At 41.4% G+C, this 20,560-nt stretch overlaps 1 protein-coding gene across 1 annotated transcript in view; it reads right to left on the reverse strand.

The window, feature by feature from the left end:
• Nucleotides 1–20,289, reverse strand: part of JAM2 (junctional adhesion molecule 2) — a 38,416-nt gene extending 18,127 nt beyond the window's left edge. The window contains exon 1 of the mRNA XM_054065420.1: nucleotides 20,133–20,289. Within this exon, the coding sequence (XP_053921395.1) occupies nucleotides 20,133–20,187 (55 nt within the window). The 5' untranslated portion in view covers nucleotides 20,188–20,289. The remainder of the gene's footprint in view (nucleotides 1–20,132) is intronic.
• Between the last annotated feature and the right edge of the window lie 271 nt (nucleotides 20,290–20,560).

The following is a 20,560-nucleotide window of genomic DNA, read 5'->3' on the forward strand; positions in this document are numbered from 1 at the left end:
CGTGCGAAAGAAAAAAGAAGTCTTGTGGTATTTGTTTTGCCAAGTTCTAAGTAGCAGGTGGTCTAGAGCAAAGATTAACAAGTTATTTTGCAGGATACTGTAAGCTTAGGAAGTCCGATGCCCCAAGAATAAAGCGATAATGAAGCCAGTTCTCTTATTGAAATCCTGAAAGAGAATAGGAAACCAGACATCTGTTTGGTGTTAGTATCCTGCAGGCACATGACCACCTCAGGATAAACCATCAGCGACATGCTTAGATGTGAATGCAGACTTCTCAGCTATGTAACTATCTACTACGAGGTACTCAAACGATATCTAGAATTCTGCCACAGTCACATCATTTAAACACTTTCACCGGTTTTGGCTCTCCTTTTGCCATGTTTTTTCCTAAAAGTAGGGCATAGACCATATCATCCATAAATGGGGAAGGGTGAGGAAAAGTTATACACCTTTGGACAGAATTAGTTGTGAATCACCTTTAAAAAAAAAAAAAAAAAGACTAACTTGAATTCTTCTTAGTAGTCTAAGATGAGGTTGTTACAACCAAAAGGCTATCAGCTCCATTCATGGTAGCATTGGCAGGCTAGACTACATTAACTCTGACAGTTAACAACAGGCAGCTAGAGCTCAGAGCCCCCACCCTTCCCAGCCACATTGTTGTCAGTAGTTACTGCTTAAGCAGCCTTCATCTTCCATCACTTCTGCATGGTGAATGCTAACCTGCAGCAAACATGCTGGAGAGAGATCAAGAATATTCACAGCTTGTGCAGGAGTCTCCTGTGTTGGCCAGTGTCCTTAACAGACCTCCAAAACTAGTGATGTAGGCACCAAAATGTAGCCAGAAATAATGATACAGGGTTTACTCCAGTTAAGTAAACGTAACAAACATGGCATTAAGACTTCCAATTTTGAACAAGGGCTAAGAGGATATCATCCCACATCATGGGTAAAAGGTAAAAGAACCTCAACTTCAGTTTTTCAGTTACCTTGAGTAACAAAATTTCTTGAATCTTACAATAATAATAGAACAGGATTTACTTTGGGCAGAGTTTATCAGATTCACAAAGAGACAATCCTGCGTATTTTCAGCCACACAAAACACATAAAGGAGTATTCTGACGGGAAGGTCTGTAGGATGGAAATAATAAACCCCTCTAAGCCCAGACATGGAGAGCAAGTTTATATTTTAATTGGGGTGGTGTGACTGCATAAAGGATGTAATCCAGGAGAGAAGGAACATTTTCTGGCTGACCAGCTGAAGAGATCTAAAACACAAAAGGAACTTCGAGAGCTTCTCAGCCACTCCCTCACTTATGTGGTGGCTGTCAGCAGCACTTCTGTTATATTTTGGAAACTGCTAGAATTCAACAGGGCAAGTTTAAGTCATTCAGACTCTGGAGCGGCTGCAACTTTCTGAGACCTGGTGGTAACACATACAGTTCTTGAAAGTAGCTTAACATGCTGCTGAAATACGTGGCAAGATTTTCAACACTTTTACTAGCTAATTACGACATAGACATTGCAGATGTTTTTGATCAAGGATGAAAACCTAGGAATCCTACACTATATACACGTTATCCCTATGTCAGTGACAAATGAGAATAGTTTTTCTAGCAACTTGAAGAAATTGCTTTTAACAAGGAAGTTAAGTTTTCAGTCATACCAGCTATAGGGGAAATTGTTTTATAATACAAGTAGATGCAGTGTTGCTTTCCTGGCACTACAAAGAAGCTGTCGCAGTGTATCTGTGCTGGTAACATTTCAAGCATCAGGAAGAAAATATGGCTCGTTATTTTCACCCTTAGACAGTACTAGAAATGCAGAATCTTGGTCTTGAAATGGCAGAGATACAGCAGCAGAAGCAGGATTTTATATAGTCAGAAGGTCCAAAGAATACAAGGGTGCAAGGAATAGAAGCTGTGTTACTCTGCCAGTGAGTTTAACTTCTATGTTGTAGTCGGTGCCTTTCTGTAAGATTTATTAGTAACCTCATTAAAAGCCTTGTAATAAACCGTAACTTGTGCACACAGATATTTGCTAGCTTTCCCTATCCTCCTTTTATGCAAACCCTCTCCTAACTCCTGACAAACTATTCATGGAGAAATAGACTAGATTTTTGGAGCAAGGGAAAAGCTGGTGCAGGGAGAAGAAAATATCGAAGTCCAATATTTGGTTTGGCTTCCCTTTTGGAAGAGCAGCTATTACAAAATTAAAATTCCATCTCTAGCTGAGTATCTAACACACACAAAATTGACCTTCCCCCCTCAACCCTAACAAAACAAAAAAAATTTACCCTAACCTATTTTCCATGTCTTCTAGCCTAGGCTCAGAGCCACGCACAATGGAGTAATCCTGCACTCTGTTTGCTGTCCCAAGCAAAGCTATACATTGAAGCTGATTAAAAAGGCGTCAGCTAGGTTTCTAACACACACATCAAGTGTCTTGCTGGGAAGTCATCAGGTTCTTTTCACTTTTCTTAATTAAAAGACTTCAAATTAAGAGCAACAGCAGTCAAAAAAAAAATTAAAAAATATCTACAGAGACTCAAGTAAGACAAAGCAGTCAAGTTGTAAGGCATCCTGTCTGCAGAGCCTCTATTGCATCCATGCAAGGTCTTACCCTTAAGTCTACTTCAGGGTGGTTCCTCCAAAGAGGAAAACCTCATAAGTAATAGGCTGTTTCAGAACATCACTCCCTAAAAAAGATACCAAGCAAACCAACCCAAAACTTAGGCTAGAGTGACAAAGTCTGAATGGCCAAGCCACTGAAATAACTTTTCTTGGATTTACTACTTATTACCTACCCAGAAATCTAAAGCCTAATAAAAAAAGCGTACCATTTTACTTAGATGTAGCATAAAACAAAAAATTCTTCACACCCAACTGTTACAAAAAGTCAGGTTTAATCAGCTTCAGTAATTCTGGCTTTGTAATCAAATCATATGACAACAGAATGCAGAACTGCATTTTCATCCCACCAGAAGTTATTTTAGTGAGAAGAGAAGCTTTGCCAGAAAGTGACCAAGAGCAGGATTTCTACCTGTGTTAAAAGCTCGTATGTGATGATCTGAGGGAGGTCTCCATCTCAGAAAGAAGATATTGTGTTAAAGGCCTCAGCTACAGGGCAGACTAGAAAAGAGGTTTTCATTCATAATGCAATGAAAGAATGAATTAATCCTCGTCTTTGTCTGTATTGTTTAGTGCAATTTGAAAGGCTAGCACACCAGGTGCCTTTATTCTTAACTTTCAAGATTTACTTTCCAGTTAAGCCAAAAAAAAAAAAAAAAAAAAAAAAGTAATGAGAAACCAAAGTTTTCAGAGCCAATTACCTAAAGTTACCAGTACTAGTCCTAAGAGTTTAAGATTATATTTTTGATTCATTTCAGAGCAGAGCCACAAGGACAGTTGGCCCTTGAAACACGAAACTGGAAGTTCTTGTAGAGGAGAAAGTAGGGAATAAAAATCAAGTGGCATGGTACAAGAAAGGAAGAGATTATTTAGGTCAGCCTTTCTGAAGAAACTAAGCACCAAAGGACAATTCCAGATAAACTGAACAGCCTCCTAAGTGCTTTCAGCAGTCCCAACACTGAAAGATTCCTGCACGAGATGATGTGGAAAACTGGGAGTGAGGGGAATTGTAATTAATTTTTATATAATTAATGATCAAAATGTAAATTCAATTCCCTTGAAAGTTTCTTTTTGCATTCTCCTACTCACACAGAAGAGAGGGACAATTTGAATTCACGTCTTACAAAGATTCAATGTAGCATAGAATTTATTCCAACAGAGAGACAATCCAGAAAGCACATGCTATTAAGTGAAAAATATTTATAGCTCACACTTTTACAAGAGTCAAAACTCTGCTACTCTTCTTGTATCCATGGCAATTCAGAGAGAGCTTTTGAAACGGGGGATGGGGTTATAAAGTAGTCCGGCTGCCACAAAAAAGCTCCTATTTTCCAGCCCTCTCCCAGTTCTGCTAAACATTGGTTTCCACAGCAACTGAACAGCAGCTCAAAGACAACTTGTAAGTGCCGTGCAAGCCTGTAGCTGCTTCAGCTGTTGGTTATTTTAAGATGCATCAGGATGCTGACGACCTGTGTCTAGTACCATCATGTTTCAAAGATCATAAGAATAGGCTACGGGAATAGAAGCCCCTTGGCACTGCTGTCCCACCCACCTCATAACACACACCACAGCAGTGATCTGAAGAAAGATTTCCAGTGGCATTGCTAGATGTAACAATTCAGCAAAACACTTGCCTGTGCAAATATGTCGAGAAATTGTCCTAGAGCAATTATTAAATTTACAAAACAAAGCTAGGTACCCAGTGCAAACTGCCACATTCCTCTGAAGTCAACAGTAGTAGGCAGATTTACATCAACCATGAAATTGGCCCTGAAACACAAATGAACTAGAAGAAACAAATACACACACCCACAAACTCCACACAACCATCATTCTGGCCCACAGTTCAAATTAAAGATCTCTGAAATCTCCTGCAACATTTAAGTGACTTTTGCCGAAATAGCCAAGCAATTTGAAAGGGATAAACAGTTGTGTCATTTAAATACACACACTATGTATCCAAGAAAGCGTGGAAACAAATCTAGTTTATTTTCCAAGTATGCCAACCAGCTGTAGTTACAATATCAGTAAACACCATATGAAACTGGAGATTCTGCTCATTCAGAACCACAGCAATCAGAGCTCCCACACTGCAGAATCATGTTTCCAGATGCTAGGAAGAACATCAAGATGCTACAATTTTAAATACCCTTGTAAGTAAATACATTGTTATAGCGAAGGAATGTCTTTTCTCCTAGTTGGCCTTAATAATTTAACCTGGAACCAGATTTCCTGTGCATCCTCAACCCCTTCTCAAGTTTACAGCAGCTGTTCCCCAGCAGGTCTTCTCAACCCCTTTCTGATTAAGCATTTCTACAAAGCACTTTCACTGCAGAGGTTGACTATATTGAAGTTGTGTGTTAAGTTCTGACTTTTAAAGGTATAGGAGAGTAGTTAACTGGAATTCTGCATTGCAAACAGATCTTAACTAGCAGGTAGGATAGCTAATTTGACCAACTACACCTAAATGTCACATTTTCAGAAGTGTAATAATCAAAGCCAAGTCAGCAGTCACTGTATGTCCCCTACTGAAGGGGATGACACATCTGAAATATATTAATTTTTTGAAAAGTTATTCTCTGAAGCAAATATTGACCTAGAATATACTTCTATATTAATATGCAATGGATGTAAGAATAACTCAACGTGCTTTTTTTTTTTTTTTTTTTTAAAGGGCTTTACAAGGGCTTTCTCCCACTCAATTTTTGCTGACTTTGTGACATACTGTGACTTCATTCTAGCTGGCATGTCTACTAAAAACAAAATTCAGAGTCTTTCTGAAAACAGTGAGATGCTCTTTAAATACAAATACTCAGCAAGAGCTTTGTACAACACCGTGAATTTGGGATTTCTAAGGAGATGTTTCCAGATGGGGGTGGGGTTGGTGCTTTCACTTGAGCAAATTTCATTTGAACCATGAATTTTAGGAATGTACCCTATTTGTGATAAACAGCACTGAACTTAGCTTTATAACCGTTCTCTTCCAGACTACACAACAGAGTCTTTGCTAATATGAGCTGGGAACCTGATGACCACATCTTTCCAGGCCAAAAAATTTGGTGAACTCTTCCTAATAATCCCAATACAATTGTAAAATTAGCTCATCCCATTTCCATTCACACACGATGTCTTACACAGCCAAGTTTGCTCAACAGCCTCTTGCTGCCAGACGCAGCTAACAGTCATCTTTAATGACTATTACTTTCAATCAACATAGTAGTTTACAGTATGAATGCATGTCTTCAGGCCTTAATTCTACAGGCCTTTCATAGTTAATTTAGTTCTTTAACTAGAAGCACCCTCTGGCACATTTCAACAAGACTGAAGCCACTCCTTCAATCCAATTAAGGCTGACACTATCAAGAGGAGCTAGAACAAATAGAAGATGTTTTGCATGCACAAAGGAGGAGGGTGATTAGAAGAAATCCTCCGGAAGGTAGAGCTAGGAACAATAGGTCACAGTATAATATGTGCCAAGTTTGCCTTAAAGAGGATGAAAAGGGTAAGAAAAAAATAAAAAATTAGGAAATGTTAGAAGCACAACACTGGAAAGTTACACAGGAAACAGGAATAAACTCCGTGCTTTGTTTATTTATTTTATATCAACCATAAATGTTAACATGGTGATCATCACAGCTCTTCAACGGAAGAGATGCATTAGGAGCCACATCCTCAAGAATATTTGGGTAAGGTTTGCTAATGAAACACTCTGCTGTTTTGTGTCACAAGGGAAAGCTTAGGATGTGAGACAGCATTTACTGATTTGCTTCCTTATGTAAAAGGATTCGATGATCTTGTCTGCAGGTACTGAAATTAAGAAGGTACCAGCTGTTTCACTTTCACAAAAAAATAAAACAGAAAAATGATATCATCAGTTCCATAATGCCATAAAACTACAGCAAAAAAATAACCCAGGACTGAAGGCAAAATCTTGTCAGAATTAAATAGTCAATCTAGTCACAGTTCAGAGACAGAAACAGTATCAGGAATGTGTAGAACTGGCATTTTTTTCAATTTTTCTTTTAAAGCCATTATGTTTGTTGGTTTTGTTTTTCAGAATAAACCATAACCGATTAAGGATTAAGCCCCCTGGGTCATTACCTTTTCAAGCACAAGTTATTGCTTAAAAGCCTGGTGGTTAAAATGGCTATAAAAACATTCTGAAATATTGCACGGCACAGTATCGTCAAAAAAACACATTACATTTCTAGAATACTTGTCAGAGTCAATAGATCACTGCATTTCACTAAACCACGACTTCCAGATATGCATATAAGTTGGTTTATACTACTGGTTTGTCATCTGCTTTGCCTGCTTCTGCCAGCATCCCCCTTATAACCAACTGCTCATGAGATATTAATGCTGTAGAAACTTAGAATAATAGAATCATAGAACCATTGAGTTTGGAAAAGATCTCCAAGACCATTGAATCAAACCATCAGCCCACCACCACCACTACTAAACCATGTCCTGAAGTGCCACATCAACATGCTTTTTGAACACTTCCAGTGATGGTAACTCCGCTGCTTCCCTGGGCAGCCTCTTCCAATGCTTGACCACTGTTTCAGTAAAGAAATTTTTCCTAACATCCAATTAAAACTTCCCCTGGCACAACTGGAAGCCATTTCTTATCCTATCACTTGTTACTTGGGAGAAGAGACCAACACCCACCTCACTACAACCTCCTTTCAGGTAGTTGTAGAGAGCAATGATGATTCCTCTCAGTCTCCTCTTCTCCAGGCTAAACAGCCTCAGCTGGCCTTCATAAGAGCTGTTCTACAGACAATTTATCAGCTTCATTGTCCCCCTTTGGACAAGCACCAGCAACTCAATGTCCTCCTTGTATTGAGAAGCCAAAACCTGAAAACTTGTGTGACATCATTATTGCTTAAATTGCAGTTTCCTTCAGAAATAAGACTAAATAATACCACTTTGAAAGTGACCAGGCTCCTTCAACTCAGGTCAACTAATTTCAGTTTAAGGATCACTTTTTGAGAAAGATGACTGAAGAACAGGCCAAGGACTACACTGGCAAACAGATTATACAGGTAGACGCACATCAGCATAAGTGCTGTGATCACAAGGAACACAAATGCAAAATAGTGTCTTCAGAGTTCAGCTCTAAATTTACAGAACAATATATTTTAGTAAGAAGAGGATCTGAGCATATTTACATATTTATGCCCACTGTTGCTGCACGATTGAGCTTCTTGCAAAGAGCCTGGATGGTGCAGAGCTAACATCAGCAAAGCTATGAGTGGTCCAACCAGGACACATTTCCCATCTGAAGGCAGAAGCAGCTAAAGAACACGGACTCTCTACTCTTAGTCATCACAACCTACAATCTAAAATAATCGTATTTCATACCACATTTTTATGTACAAGATTTCAGCAGGGCTCTATAAAGGTGTAAGGCTTACAAATACAGCATATAGGTGCAGAATTGCAGCCTTAACAGCAACATCATGCAGTAGATAATTTTTCTAGCTTTCAGATGATTAGTCCCACCCCAAAACTGAAGGTGTTTAAGTTACTAACATATCTATATTGGACATACTATTTTAAATATTATGCCTGTAAATAGGGTTACCAAGGACTCCAGTCCACTTCTTTATGCACCTATTGGACACACAAGCTACACTGTTCGTTTGATTGATATTCTCTCTAGTTATGATTTGTCCTCTCTATTATATTCATGCAATGTGACCCAATTCAGCTTCAAAAGAAAGACAAATTCCTCCTTACCTTCTCCCAATATTTCATTAACTGCTTGTAACATCTAATCTATGCTAGAATTCAGAGCTAGAACATCACCTCAGTAATGAGCAGCAGCTCTCTTCATTGCACATCCTGTTCTACCTCCAAACTGCTCTTTTGCTTTGGGGATATGAGCAATGTGTACTGAGGTATACAGTCAATTGTTAAAGATGACAATAAGGTCCAGGTTCAATTTTGTGCCCACTCCCCACCCCTCCACCAAATCAGATGAAGTTAAAATGACTGGTGTTCAGAATTCATCAAATGCTATGCTGATCCTAAACACTGACTTATTCCCAGCTTTACAAATTGAAGTGTTAAGCAACCTTTTGGGTTTTGTAGGTTTTGCTATATGGATATTCTATTCTCTTAGGTTCTATTTTACTTGAAGATCTTTCTTATATTTTCTTATGAAAATGTCATAAGATTCTCATAATTATTTTTGTTGGACTGAAGACTAGCTTAGAACAGGAAGAGAAAGACTTCTGTGCAGCTTTGATATTCCATAGAAGACATTAAGTTTCCTTTAACTCAATAAGGTACATCTAAGAACTGGTCATCCCTCTCCTCTTTCTCTCTCTTTACATGGTTCTTTAAATAAACTTTAAATAAGTTTAAAGGGGTATCACTTCATTCTTTTCTCACAAAAATTTGTGAGAAAAATTCTGCCAACAGTTACTTACATTAAAAAGTTACGGCACTTCTTGTCAACTGGGCAAAACCTTTGTTTTACCTCCCTTCTTCCCCCTAAAAAAGGGGGCTAAGAATTTGATCACTGATGGAAAGCAAACAGCAACTATGTGTGGATTGTTATAGTCTTGAGGACTCAGAGATAGAATTGGTATATAAATGCAATAAGAATACAACATACAGTGACAGGGGAAAAGTAGAGCTGAAAATGTTTTAGTTAGTGTTGCTCTATACGTTGCTGATCTCCCATGTTGATAAACAGCTTCCTCGGATCACTTTTATGCCCTAGAATATTAATTATTGAAAGGCTCCAAAGAGGAGTGCTATAAGTACAGCAACTTCTAGAAGTATCCCTGAGCCACCAGTTCAACAACACTTAAACAGAACATGCAGGAAGAGAAGAATCACATTTACTTTCTACGCCTAATACAGAAGTCTTGTGAAATGTACTACTTGATTCAAACAGCTCTAGTTGATGTCCAGGATGTAGGCCATTAGAAAAGGAAGGAAAAAAAAAAAAGGTTTATAAATGGAATTATATGAAGGCCTCTTAGACTACGGCAAGTAACAAAACCATACACTAATGCAGCCCAAAGGGTTGCTTCTTAATGTCTAAGCATACTTCCACTATGGATGCATAGGCTTACTTCTCCCTATCCTCTCTCTTAGGTGCCAGCTTTGATGTTACCAGTGAATTTGGAGTGTCTGACTTTACTTGCCTTACAAGTTGCTCAAATACTACAACAGCATCATCATAAAAAATTTGAGCCCTTACTACTACCTGGCCGTCCCAGTCCTCCCTCTTTTACATTTTCAGATGCTGTATTGTTCTGTTCCAATCCTGAAATATTGTTTTTCCTTTCAGGAGCCTCTCAAGTAATTACAACACCCTTGTGTATCAGTGAATATCGTATTACACCAGGGAGGACCATTAAGTTGGTGAACAGAAGGCAACAGTGGCATTCATTGCAAGATACAAACAACACTCAAATACTGACTAAAAATAAAACATTTACCTTTGATATAAATTATTTACTGACATTTAAACAGAAAGCTACTAAGGCTTCTTGAAGGATAAAGACCTTTCCTTCATAAACTCTTCCAACATCTAAGCATTACTATTAATGATCTTTTAATTGGACTTTACATGGACTTTAGAGGAGAAAGAAAGAGACACAAGCCTTTCCCACCTTTCAAAAAGAACCCTATGACTGTTCTTTAAAGAAAAGGGAGGGGGAGCAGAGACAAAAATCAACCCCAACAAACAAACAACTCCACCTAGCAACATTTATCACTTTTTTTTTTTCCCTGAACAACACTAAGCAGATGCTAGTGATGTCTCCCTTTAATACTCTACTACTTGGGTTTTAGAGATAATCCTTCTCTATTTAATTATTCCTGCAGTTAGGAGTTGCAAATATCTGCAACAACGTGGAATTATGTGCAGTGAAAGTTACTGATTAGTTATAATCTTCTAAGTCTCAAGCAATGAAATATATGCATTTATCTGTTAGAAGTTACTGAAATTTATACCTTTTTCCAAATCTTGACATTTAACATCTTAATTGGCAAGACATTACATTAAAATTTGTTTAATTCAGCAGCATTAGCATTTAAAGGTCTTCAGTCATGTCACGTTTATTACAGAAAGTATATATTTCTGTTCAGAATTAAACTGCACAACTTAATTCTAAGCAGGGCCTGATTTTTCCCCAGTCTACCTTTTAAAAACGTTCACGCTCTCAAACAAGCTCAATACCTTCACACCAGTCAATCAGACCCAGCAAGGTAGCATGAAAACACAAACTCGGAACACCTCAGCCAACACCACTGTGCAACGCCTCGAGCCAGAGCTGCAGGCGCTCCCAGCCAGCAGATCTTGGCATACCAAAGCCCAGAGTTCTCATCCTCAGCCACTGTATCCTCTCAGAGTTGTCTGTATTTATGCAGGGAAGCAGCCTCTCCAAATACCGAAGTGTAGCCCTTCATCATTAAATACATGGGACAGCTTGCTTGAATCTCAATTTCAAGTGCTCACCACTACCAGTTTCAACCATGTCAAAGCTATATCAAATCCCTGCCACGTTCACCAAAATCCCAGTCAATCTCACACAAGGGCACATAAAATAAGAGCTACAAACAACAAGCCAGGAGTTTAGGAGAGAATTTCTCATCTTTGTAGTTGACTAGCTTAAATATTGGAGCAGAAGCAGAAAAAATCAGTTTAGATGACCCATTAGTCAAAGGGCAGAGAACCAATATTTACTTTTTAAGACCATTTAATAGAAACCAAAAGGGTACTGGAGCACCAATACTAGCATGCACCTAAACACACCTGTGCATTTTACAGATATAATCCCAGATGGTGCGTTTTAACTAAGTTTTTTTCCAGTATAGCTACTATAAAGCTTCAGTTATGAATGAGGGCCTCCTGGAGATAACTACCGTCTATACAATAAAGTGGTAAGCTGCTGTCTAACTCCCACAGCGTGTATTCAAATTCTGTATTTCTGCATATCATTTCATCATATGTTTACAAGTATGCCAAGCACAAACACTTCCCCAAACGTAACCAAGCTCTAGACAGCACACACAAGCCCTTAGCATACTACCCTCAAGAATTTTTCCCAGTTCATACCAGATACTTTTTGCAGGCTGAGATACAATACACAATCATTTGGTTTCTTTATTATGTTAATTTGAGCAAAAGTAATTTCTCAGGAATGCATGTTCCATTGTTACCTCCAAGTACTATGCTAGCAGTTTGTGAATAGCAAATATAGCCCCTACTGTTAACATTATCTGGTATCAAAACAGCCCTATAATGCATCGCTTTCCATTCAGACAATATGGTTTGTTTCCCTTTGAGTCTGATCCAGTTGCTTGGACAGGTTTGAAAGTGTGTTCAACTCTTAAGAACTCCAAACAAAATATATGTGAATATATTTATTGAAACTTCATATCTGTAGGGTCTGTTCTTTCCAGCTCAAGTCTGACCATTTCTCACTTTTTTAAACAGCCAGGATCAAGCTGTAGCAATTTTGATGCAAGTTTGATCTTCCCATCTCTTATTAAAAACTGCTAAATTTGGAATTTCTAGAAAGCAAGCATTAAAAATGGCTTATTACCAGACTTCTCCATCATGTTTACCTCTACAAATAATCTTTGAGAGACACTGGATGCCTACTTTAGCAGCTGTTAACCAGGAGGGGTTACAGGCTTACTAGTGGTTCAACAACATCCACTCCTGTAACTTGCTGTTGTTCAGAAACGGCTATTTTCCCCTTCTTCATTCTCCAAAAGCTCCTTCACCTCCTAGTGTGTGTTAGAAACTGACAAGTAAACAGGAGCAGATGTTCAGCTGCCAAGCTCACCTTCTGCCTTCTTTAAGAAATTTTATGCAAGCACTCCAGTGCTCAATGACATCCTGTGAACATAGGGGTGACCTCACTCATTGGAGGCCTCTAGAATAAAAGAGGCGGCTTTGGAAATACAGGTGCGCTCAAGCACTGGCAATCATCCAAATGCTCCTCCAGCCTCATTTGCTGTCTCATTCTTTGGTATACATATTCATTTCCCTAAAAAAACCCAAAATATTTTCATGAATAAACCAAATAATTTGTCTCGATTACTAGACACCATAATATTTGCTTTAAGTTTCCTGTGGTGTAACTACAGCACAATTACGTAAAATGCTTTGAGGAAGATACAACAGGCTTTTCTGCAGAAATGTTTTGTTAAAACTGATATTTCTTTGAAAAGTACTGGGGATGGGAAAACGGATGCCAAAAAGAAAAACTGTAACAAAGGTAGCTTTATAAAACTGGGTGGGGGGGAGGGGAGAGAAGGGGGGGGCAGGAAGAAGGAGGAAGGTGAGCTAAGGGTACTAGGAATAATTACTGGCAAATTAATTGCCTTTCAGCTTCCATATAGTGCTTTCCTCAGTTTCCTTTAAAGGGCTCGCTCCATCATAGAGTAGGCACTAAAGTGGAAATTACTTGTACATCATCTATCTTCCCACATACATACAATACCAACACAAAGTTATCACAGTGACAAAAAAACCCTAAGTAGCCAAACAAGAAAAAAATAGCAGTAAAATAGTTCATTGTGTACATCCACAGGGACTCTATTTTAACTAACATTTTTTTTGTTTGATACGATTGTATGATTTCAAGGGAACTTTAATTTAGCCATTCCATATGGCCCTGGCCAATAAGTCTACAAGGACAAATACAAATGACTACCTTGTACTTCAATTGCTTTGATATACAAGATATTTATATTGCAATGTGGACATTTCTGGCTGTGTGAACATTTCTTAATAATCTCCCTTTACATAAGCATTTACACTGGAGTCACCTCCAGCACTGCTAAGAGAAAGTACGATGCTAAGCCCTACTTTAAGAAAAGTATTCCTAAAAGGGATTGCCAGCTGCAGGAAACAGATGATAAGCAGCTTGCCTTCAGAAGCGCTTGAACAGAAAGATGACATTTTGAGTGTTGATGGATCGTACCATATGTAAAATTGTTAATCCCAATTTCAGATCCGAATTACTAGTTGTTCTTGCCCCTCCAAAAGCCCAGACTACCCAAACCTAAACCTACACCCTCATCCCACAAGGGAAGTTTGCCTACTTCTGCTGCAGAAGATTTGCAAGCATGTCCTTGTCTGTCTTTAGTGAAGAAATACCACTGTTATTTACTCATGTGAAATTATAAGAAAACTGAATTTATTTTAATATCAGTTGTACAAGATTCTCCTATACTTAAGAAGACGGCTTCTCTCTCATGCCCACGAGCACTTGAGAAGAGCTAAAGCCCTTGGAGCATCCTTTGAGGAAGCGCAAAAGCTTCCTCTATCATTTTTAGCTTACTTCTTTAAAAACGGGTCTGCATAATCCCACAATAACATTTAAGGCTAGTCAGTGGACTCAGACAAGTTTGGTAGCTTTAGAACACGAAAGATGACCCCATATGTTTTGTTTAGTCAGTCAGCTAAAGAGGAGAGGTGAAGTCAAACTTCACACTTGCAAGTTCTTGCCTACTCATTTGTGATGTCATCAGCCAGCTTCTGCAGCAGAACCTGGCAGCTACCATGTTGCTGCCAGAATGGTCTGCAGTAGGAAATATAGATATAATACAGGAAACAATCACTGAAATATCTTTGTGTAACTCAGTTTAAAAGCCAATGAGAAGACTTCATTCAGACTCAATTAGATCTGCTAATCACAGTGGTAGTTTTTAATTCATGTTATTAATGCCAGATGCCTCACAGTACTTGCAATTACCAGAAACACACACCCTATGACATGAATAAAGAATTGTTGCAATGTTAAAGCTGAGAAAACAGGACCCCACGGGCCAAGTGACAGCTAAAACAAGTCCTCCACTTGCATTCATCCACCTTAAACAGAAGAAAACAGGAAATGTGATTGTCTTAACATGATATATCGAGGTACATTTCCCATCTCCTGCATGCAGTAAGGGAAGACAGTCGCCCTCATCTTTTCTTTTGCACATCCAATAGCAGGCTGTGGGGCCAGTAACCTGAACTAAGGATACTTCAGGGCCAGGAAGGGTGCAGCTCTTTCTGCCTCCTCTCTGCTGGAAAGAGGGGGAGGAAAGACACTAAGCTTTTACCATAGAACAGCATTACTTCTGCATGAGACTTCTCTGAAACAGAAAGCTCTTTTCAATAAGCATGCCTAGATTTAAGGGAAATAGCATGACTTGCTCAGATGCAGCACACACCATGATTTCTGAGAGATGTGCCAGTAAATCACAGCCAAATTTCTTCTGAGCCCTGAGGATCGAATCAAAAGAGTGAAAACGTGAAGGTTGTAACATAAGCCACAGAGAAGAGCATGTCTCCCTTTTAAGGACAGGAAAGTCTTCCAACCAAGTCCTCAATTTTCATCGATTTTAAAAGCATTTGGGCGTCTTGTACAGTGTTACCACAGTCATAAATAAAAAAAAGTTAGGCTGAACATTAGAAAGAAGCATTGCTTTTCTGTAGTTAATTTTCATTTGTCTGGTTTTTTTATATTTAAGAAGTGTACTGTCATCTCACAGCCTATTACAGTGTTTAAGAGTCTGTGCAGGTTTGTAGACCACTAGCAGTCAGTAGCAAAGAAATACTGCTTCTCAACTAAAACAGCAAGAGAAAGAACCTTCCTTTGATGTCCTTTTCCCCCACCTGCCTCTAAAGAAAACAGGTAGTCTGGTTTATAGTATTATTATGTTGTAAAGATATTGCTGAGAAGCACGGAGTCTTACAAATTTAATAAATCCCACCTCACCGGAACATGGACTCTGATTTAGAAATCTTTTCTTTGTTTGCTGCTTTAACTTAGTAGGGACTTACTCTGATTTCTAAATTTTCTACTAAGTTAAAGCAGCAACCAAAGAAAAGAAGTCTTCACAGAAGACTGAGGGTTGACAATATTCTCAGTTTTGAGTACATCAGTTGTACATCATGTATAATCGGGAAAGCACAGTTTAAAGACTTCCACTGTAAATTCCTACAGCCAATGTAGTCGTGCTTTGTCATTTCTTGGCAGGGGGAAAGACATAAAAGGCTTTTTTGGTCTAGAACCACTGTATTTGGCCAGAAGGTTCCTAAGCACTAAGAAGTGCTTGCTTAAAAGCCAAAAATAAACAAACAAACAAACTCTCACCTTATATATCACTCAAACTACTCCATCAAACGCTTGTCCAGAGTACTATTTTATTGCCTCTGCATTGTCCTCACACAGACAGATTGTGCTGGACTTGCTTCCAGCATCATCAGCTTAAGTTTAATATTCACTAACTCAAAAAAACCCACATATAGAACCTTCAGGAAAGGCCGGCTTATCAGTAGGTACTATGTCCTCCAAAGCAGCCACAATGATTAGTAACAGTAACTTCTGTACATGTTCTGACTGTCTCACCACAGAGCTCACAAGTCTTACTCTGTGGCACCTTCTAAAACTTCCCAGATAACATCATTTTCAGAAGCTCAAGCTAACAGAGCATATGATTGAAGGCCTCCAACTTCCTTAGTTTCCCCTAAATGAAAGGTGAAAGGGAAGATTTATCTCAGAGTAACCACTATTTCTGCAGGTCATTAATATTTCTTAGTAGGTTCTCATTGAAAAGCAATCCAAATCTCATCTACTTTAGTACTGGTTTCGGCTATGCTGATGTGCTTTGACCAACTTATACAGCACTTAATTTTTGCAGCTAAACTACCAAGCAAGTTCTCTAGACCTCCTCCACAATACAATGTTCACATGCTTCAGGTATCAAGCACTACTTTCTTTTCCTCGTTAGTTTCTGCCCATGCCCCACTATCTCCATGGCAAGTTGGCCCCCAGTCCCACAAAAGAGACTACTCAGCCTATACATCTGACTTGGACATATGCCAGTATTACTCACTCTTATGTTAATGTGGACATATTCCAGCCACAGGAGCAGCAGCAGACTCCTGATTGCCTGGATTTCTGCCTAGACTTCCTCCGTCTCACACAAACAATAAGCATTTGCACACCTACCTACAGTCACTTTCTTCATGCAATGACTTCTTATCGGGACTTTGCTGGTAAACTTTCTCTGCATCTGGCATTTCTTGGGAATTGGGACAGGAAGAGGAAAAAAAAAATGCAAGTCTGACAACTATGTAGACACCAGACTTTGATCTAGTGTGTTGCTTCCGAACCACCCTCTAACATTGGGTAACGCTGCATCCATTCTTAAAAAGAGTAGAAAAGACAACGCTGGGAACTACCGACCTGTCAGCCTCACCTCTGTGCCTGGGACAGTCATGGAACAGAATGTCCTAGAAGCTATGCTAAAGCACACGAAAGACAAGGAGGTGACTAGTGGCAGCCAGCATGGCTTCACCAGGGGCAAGTCCTGTATGACCAGCTTAGTGGCTTTTTATGATGGGGTAACCACAGTAGTGGACATGGGGAAACCAACGGATGGGATCTATCTGGACTTCTGTAAAGCCTTTGACACAGCCCCCCACAATATCTTTCTCTCTAAATTGGAGGGATATGGATTTGATGGATGGATGGTAAGATGGATAAGAATGGTTGGATAGCCATATCCAGAGACTAGTGGTTAATAGCTTGAAGTCCAGATGGAGATCCATGATGAGTGGTGCCCCTCAGGGGTCCGTACTGGGACCAGTGCTGTTTAATATCTTCATCAATTACATTGACGGCAAGATTGAGTGCACCCTCAGCAAGTCTGCAGATGACACCAAGCTGAGTGGTATAGTTGCCACAGTCGAAGGACGGGATGTCATCCAGAGAGATCTGGACAGGCTGGAGAAGTGGGCCTGTGTGAACCTCATGACGTTCAACAAGGCCAAATGCAAGGTCCTACACCTGGGTTGGAGTAATCCCCATTTTCGATACAGGATGGGGGATGATGTGATTGAGACCAGCCCTGCAGAGCAGGACTTGGGGGTGCTGCTTGATGAGAAGCTCAGCATAAGCTGGAAATGTGTGCTCACATCCCAGAAGGCCAACCGTATCCTGGGCTGCATCAAAAGACGCGTGGCCAACAGGTCAAAGGAGGCGATTCTGCCCCTCTATTCCTCTCTTGTGAGACCTCATCTGGAGGATTGTGTCCAGTTCTCGAATCCTCAACATACGAAGGATATGGAGCTGTTGGAACGGGTCCAGAGGAGGGCTACCAGGATGATCAGAGGGCTGGAGCACTTCCCATATGAGGAAAGGCTGAGAGAGTTGAGGTTGTTCAGCCTGGAGAAGAGAAAGCTCCGAGGTGATCTTATAGCGACCTTCCAGTACCTGAAGGCGGCCTACAAGAAAGCTGGTGAAAGACTGTTTACAAAAGCTTGTAGTGATAGGACTATGCGGCAATAGGTATAAACTGGAGAGGAGCAGATTTAGACTAGACATTAGGAACAACTTCTTCACCATGAGAGTGGTGAGGTGCTGGAACAGGTTGCTCAGAGAAGTTGTGGATGTCCCATCCCTGGAGGTGTTCAAGGCCAGGCTGGATGGGGGCCTAGCAAGATGGGGTCTAGCAGGACATGTCTCTGCCCATGGCAATAGGGCTGAAACTAGATGATCATTAAGGTCCCTTCCAACCCAAACTATTCTATGATTCTATCATTTCCTCACTGGAAAAAACACAGCCTGCCTCATCATCTCGCATATATGTTGATACCCATGCAATTAGCAACAAATTAAGAAGAAAAGATCAAAAGAAAATAATTTTTATTATTATTTATTATATTAAAGTGAAAGCCTGCTCTAGCTGTCCATTTAACAGCCCCAAATTTCCATAAGGTCTTGTAAAAGCAAAGAGAGAGGAAAAGAAAAACCACCACCAACCCAAAGACTTAAGAGGTATGCATCACTTCAAGTCTCTCCTTGAGAGACCTTATCCCTCCTCTGAAAAAGAGAAGTTTCCACACTCACAAGTTTCTGTTACGTGAGGAAGAATTAAAGGTAAACCACCAAAAATATCCAGCATCAGCACTTTGGATGTCCCACATTCCAATCCACTGAGAACCTATCCCAGTCTGGTCACTGCATTGCAAGATTGTGCTGCATAATTATTTTCAAAACATTATTTCCATGTACAACCTCTTTCCCTAAAATACCAGCAAGACACAAGAAGCATACAGCAAGAGCACAGTAAGATATGATCAGAAAGCGGCAGCCTTATCATGTAACTCCACTGTTAACACTATGAATTCACTGCTTCTTCACAGGTATGTGGCCCCATAATCTCTTTTTTTTTTTTTTTTCTTGTGTCCACGTGCTTCCTGGATCATAGATTCACCAGGATGGAAAAGACCTCTTGGTCTTGTCCAACCATTCCTGTCTGCCACTAAGCCATGTCCCTGAGCACCTTGGCTACCCATCTTTTAAATACTTCCAGGGATGGAGGCTTAACCACCTCCTTGGGAAGCGTCTGCCAGTGCTCAATGACCTTTTCTGTGGAAAATTTCTTCCTGACATCCAGCCTGAACCTCCCCTGGCACAGCTTGAGGCCATTCCCCCTTGTCCTGTCCCCTGCCACTTGGGAGAAGAGGCCAGCTCGCTCCTCCCTCCAACCTCCTTTCAGGTAGTTGTAGAGAGTAATAAGGTCTCCCCTCAGCCTCCTCTTCTCAAGGCTAAACAGCCCCAGTTCCCAAAGGGATGGGACAGCTTTTGCCAATTTATTTTGATACCTCCTTTCCTCCCCCCAGTTTTGTTTTTTCATGGGTGGGACTACAAAAACGTTGGAAACTTAGGTCGTTCCAGAGCTGCTGCACTCGGTGCTGGCAACAGAACGCACGCTCCCGTCACTTGCTCATTCATCTTGCAAAGACCAGCAGAAAAGCAAACTACACAGCCCGCATCCTAAAGTTTGCACCACCGTCGAAAGTCAGCGGCTTGCGCCGAAACAGACCCAGCTTGAACAGGTTTACATCTGCCTGAAAACAAGAAACACACGGAAACAATCAGCGCGCACTCCCCCGCCTGTGGCGAGGGACGCGTTCGCTTTTAGATCGCTGTTGGAGACACAACTTGGCTCCTCGCTATCCCGGAGCGAGGGAGGGGGGGAAGAAGGCATCCCGCCCGCGGCTCCCGGAGCGAGCGAGGGAGAGGGAGAAGAAGAAGAGAGTGAGGGAAGGGGAGGGGAGAGGGAGAAGAGGATGAGAGCGAGGGAGAGGGAGAAGAAGTAGAAGAGATCGAAGAAGAAGAAGACGACAGCGAGGGAGGGGGAGAGGGAGAAGAAGACATCCCGCCCGCGGCTCTCGGAGCGAGCGAGGGAGAGAGGAAGGGGGAGACGAAGACATCCCGCCCGCGGCTTATGGAGTGAGGGAGGAAGGAGGAGAAGAAGAAGACATCCCGACCGCGGCTCCCGGAGCGAAGGAGAGGGAGAAGGAGGCATCCCGCCCGCGGCTTCCTGGCTCCCGGCGTGGCATTAAGGCAGGGCGTGTGCGGCGACGGGGCACCCCATAACCGAGCTCTGCCCTGCAGAGACAGGTCCCGGGGGGCCCGTCCCCCTCGCGCTGCCCGAGGGAGCAGGGACGCGGCCACTTACAGCTGAGGACCCCCAAGTACCCGAGGAGCAGCAGGCGGAGGCTGCGGCTCGCCATCTTCCCGGCCACAGCCGCTCCCCGCGGGCGGCAGAGGCGAATAAAGCGCTGGGCGCCGCCGCCGGGGCGTGGGGCGCGGCCAGGGGGCGGCCCGGGGCGACGGGGTCCGGGGCGGCGCCTGCACGGCGGCCCGGGAGCAGGTGCGACACCGGGGCGCAGCGACCACGGCTCCGAAACTTTGCACCATCACAGGAGGCGTCTCCGGGCGCAGGGAGTGGAGGGTGCTGCAGGGCTGGACAGCCCGCTCCCGGAGCATCCTCCATCCCTCATCCTCCATCTCTCACTCTCCATACTTCACTCTCCATCCTCCATTCCCACTCTTCTCCTCGCCCAGGGGCCAGAGCTATGCCGCTGCGTTTCCCCAGGGCTGTAG

Source organism: Cuculus canorus, chromosome 1 (assembly GCF_017976375.1).
Source record: "Cuculus canorus isolate bCucCan1 chromosome 1, bCucCan1.pri, whole genome shotgun sequence".
NCBI classification, from domain to species: domain Eukaryota; kingdom Metazoa; phylum Chordata; class Aves; order Cuculiformes; family Cuculidae; genus Cuculus; species Cuculus canorus.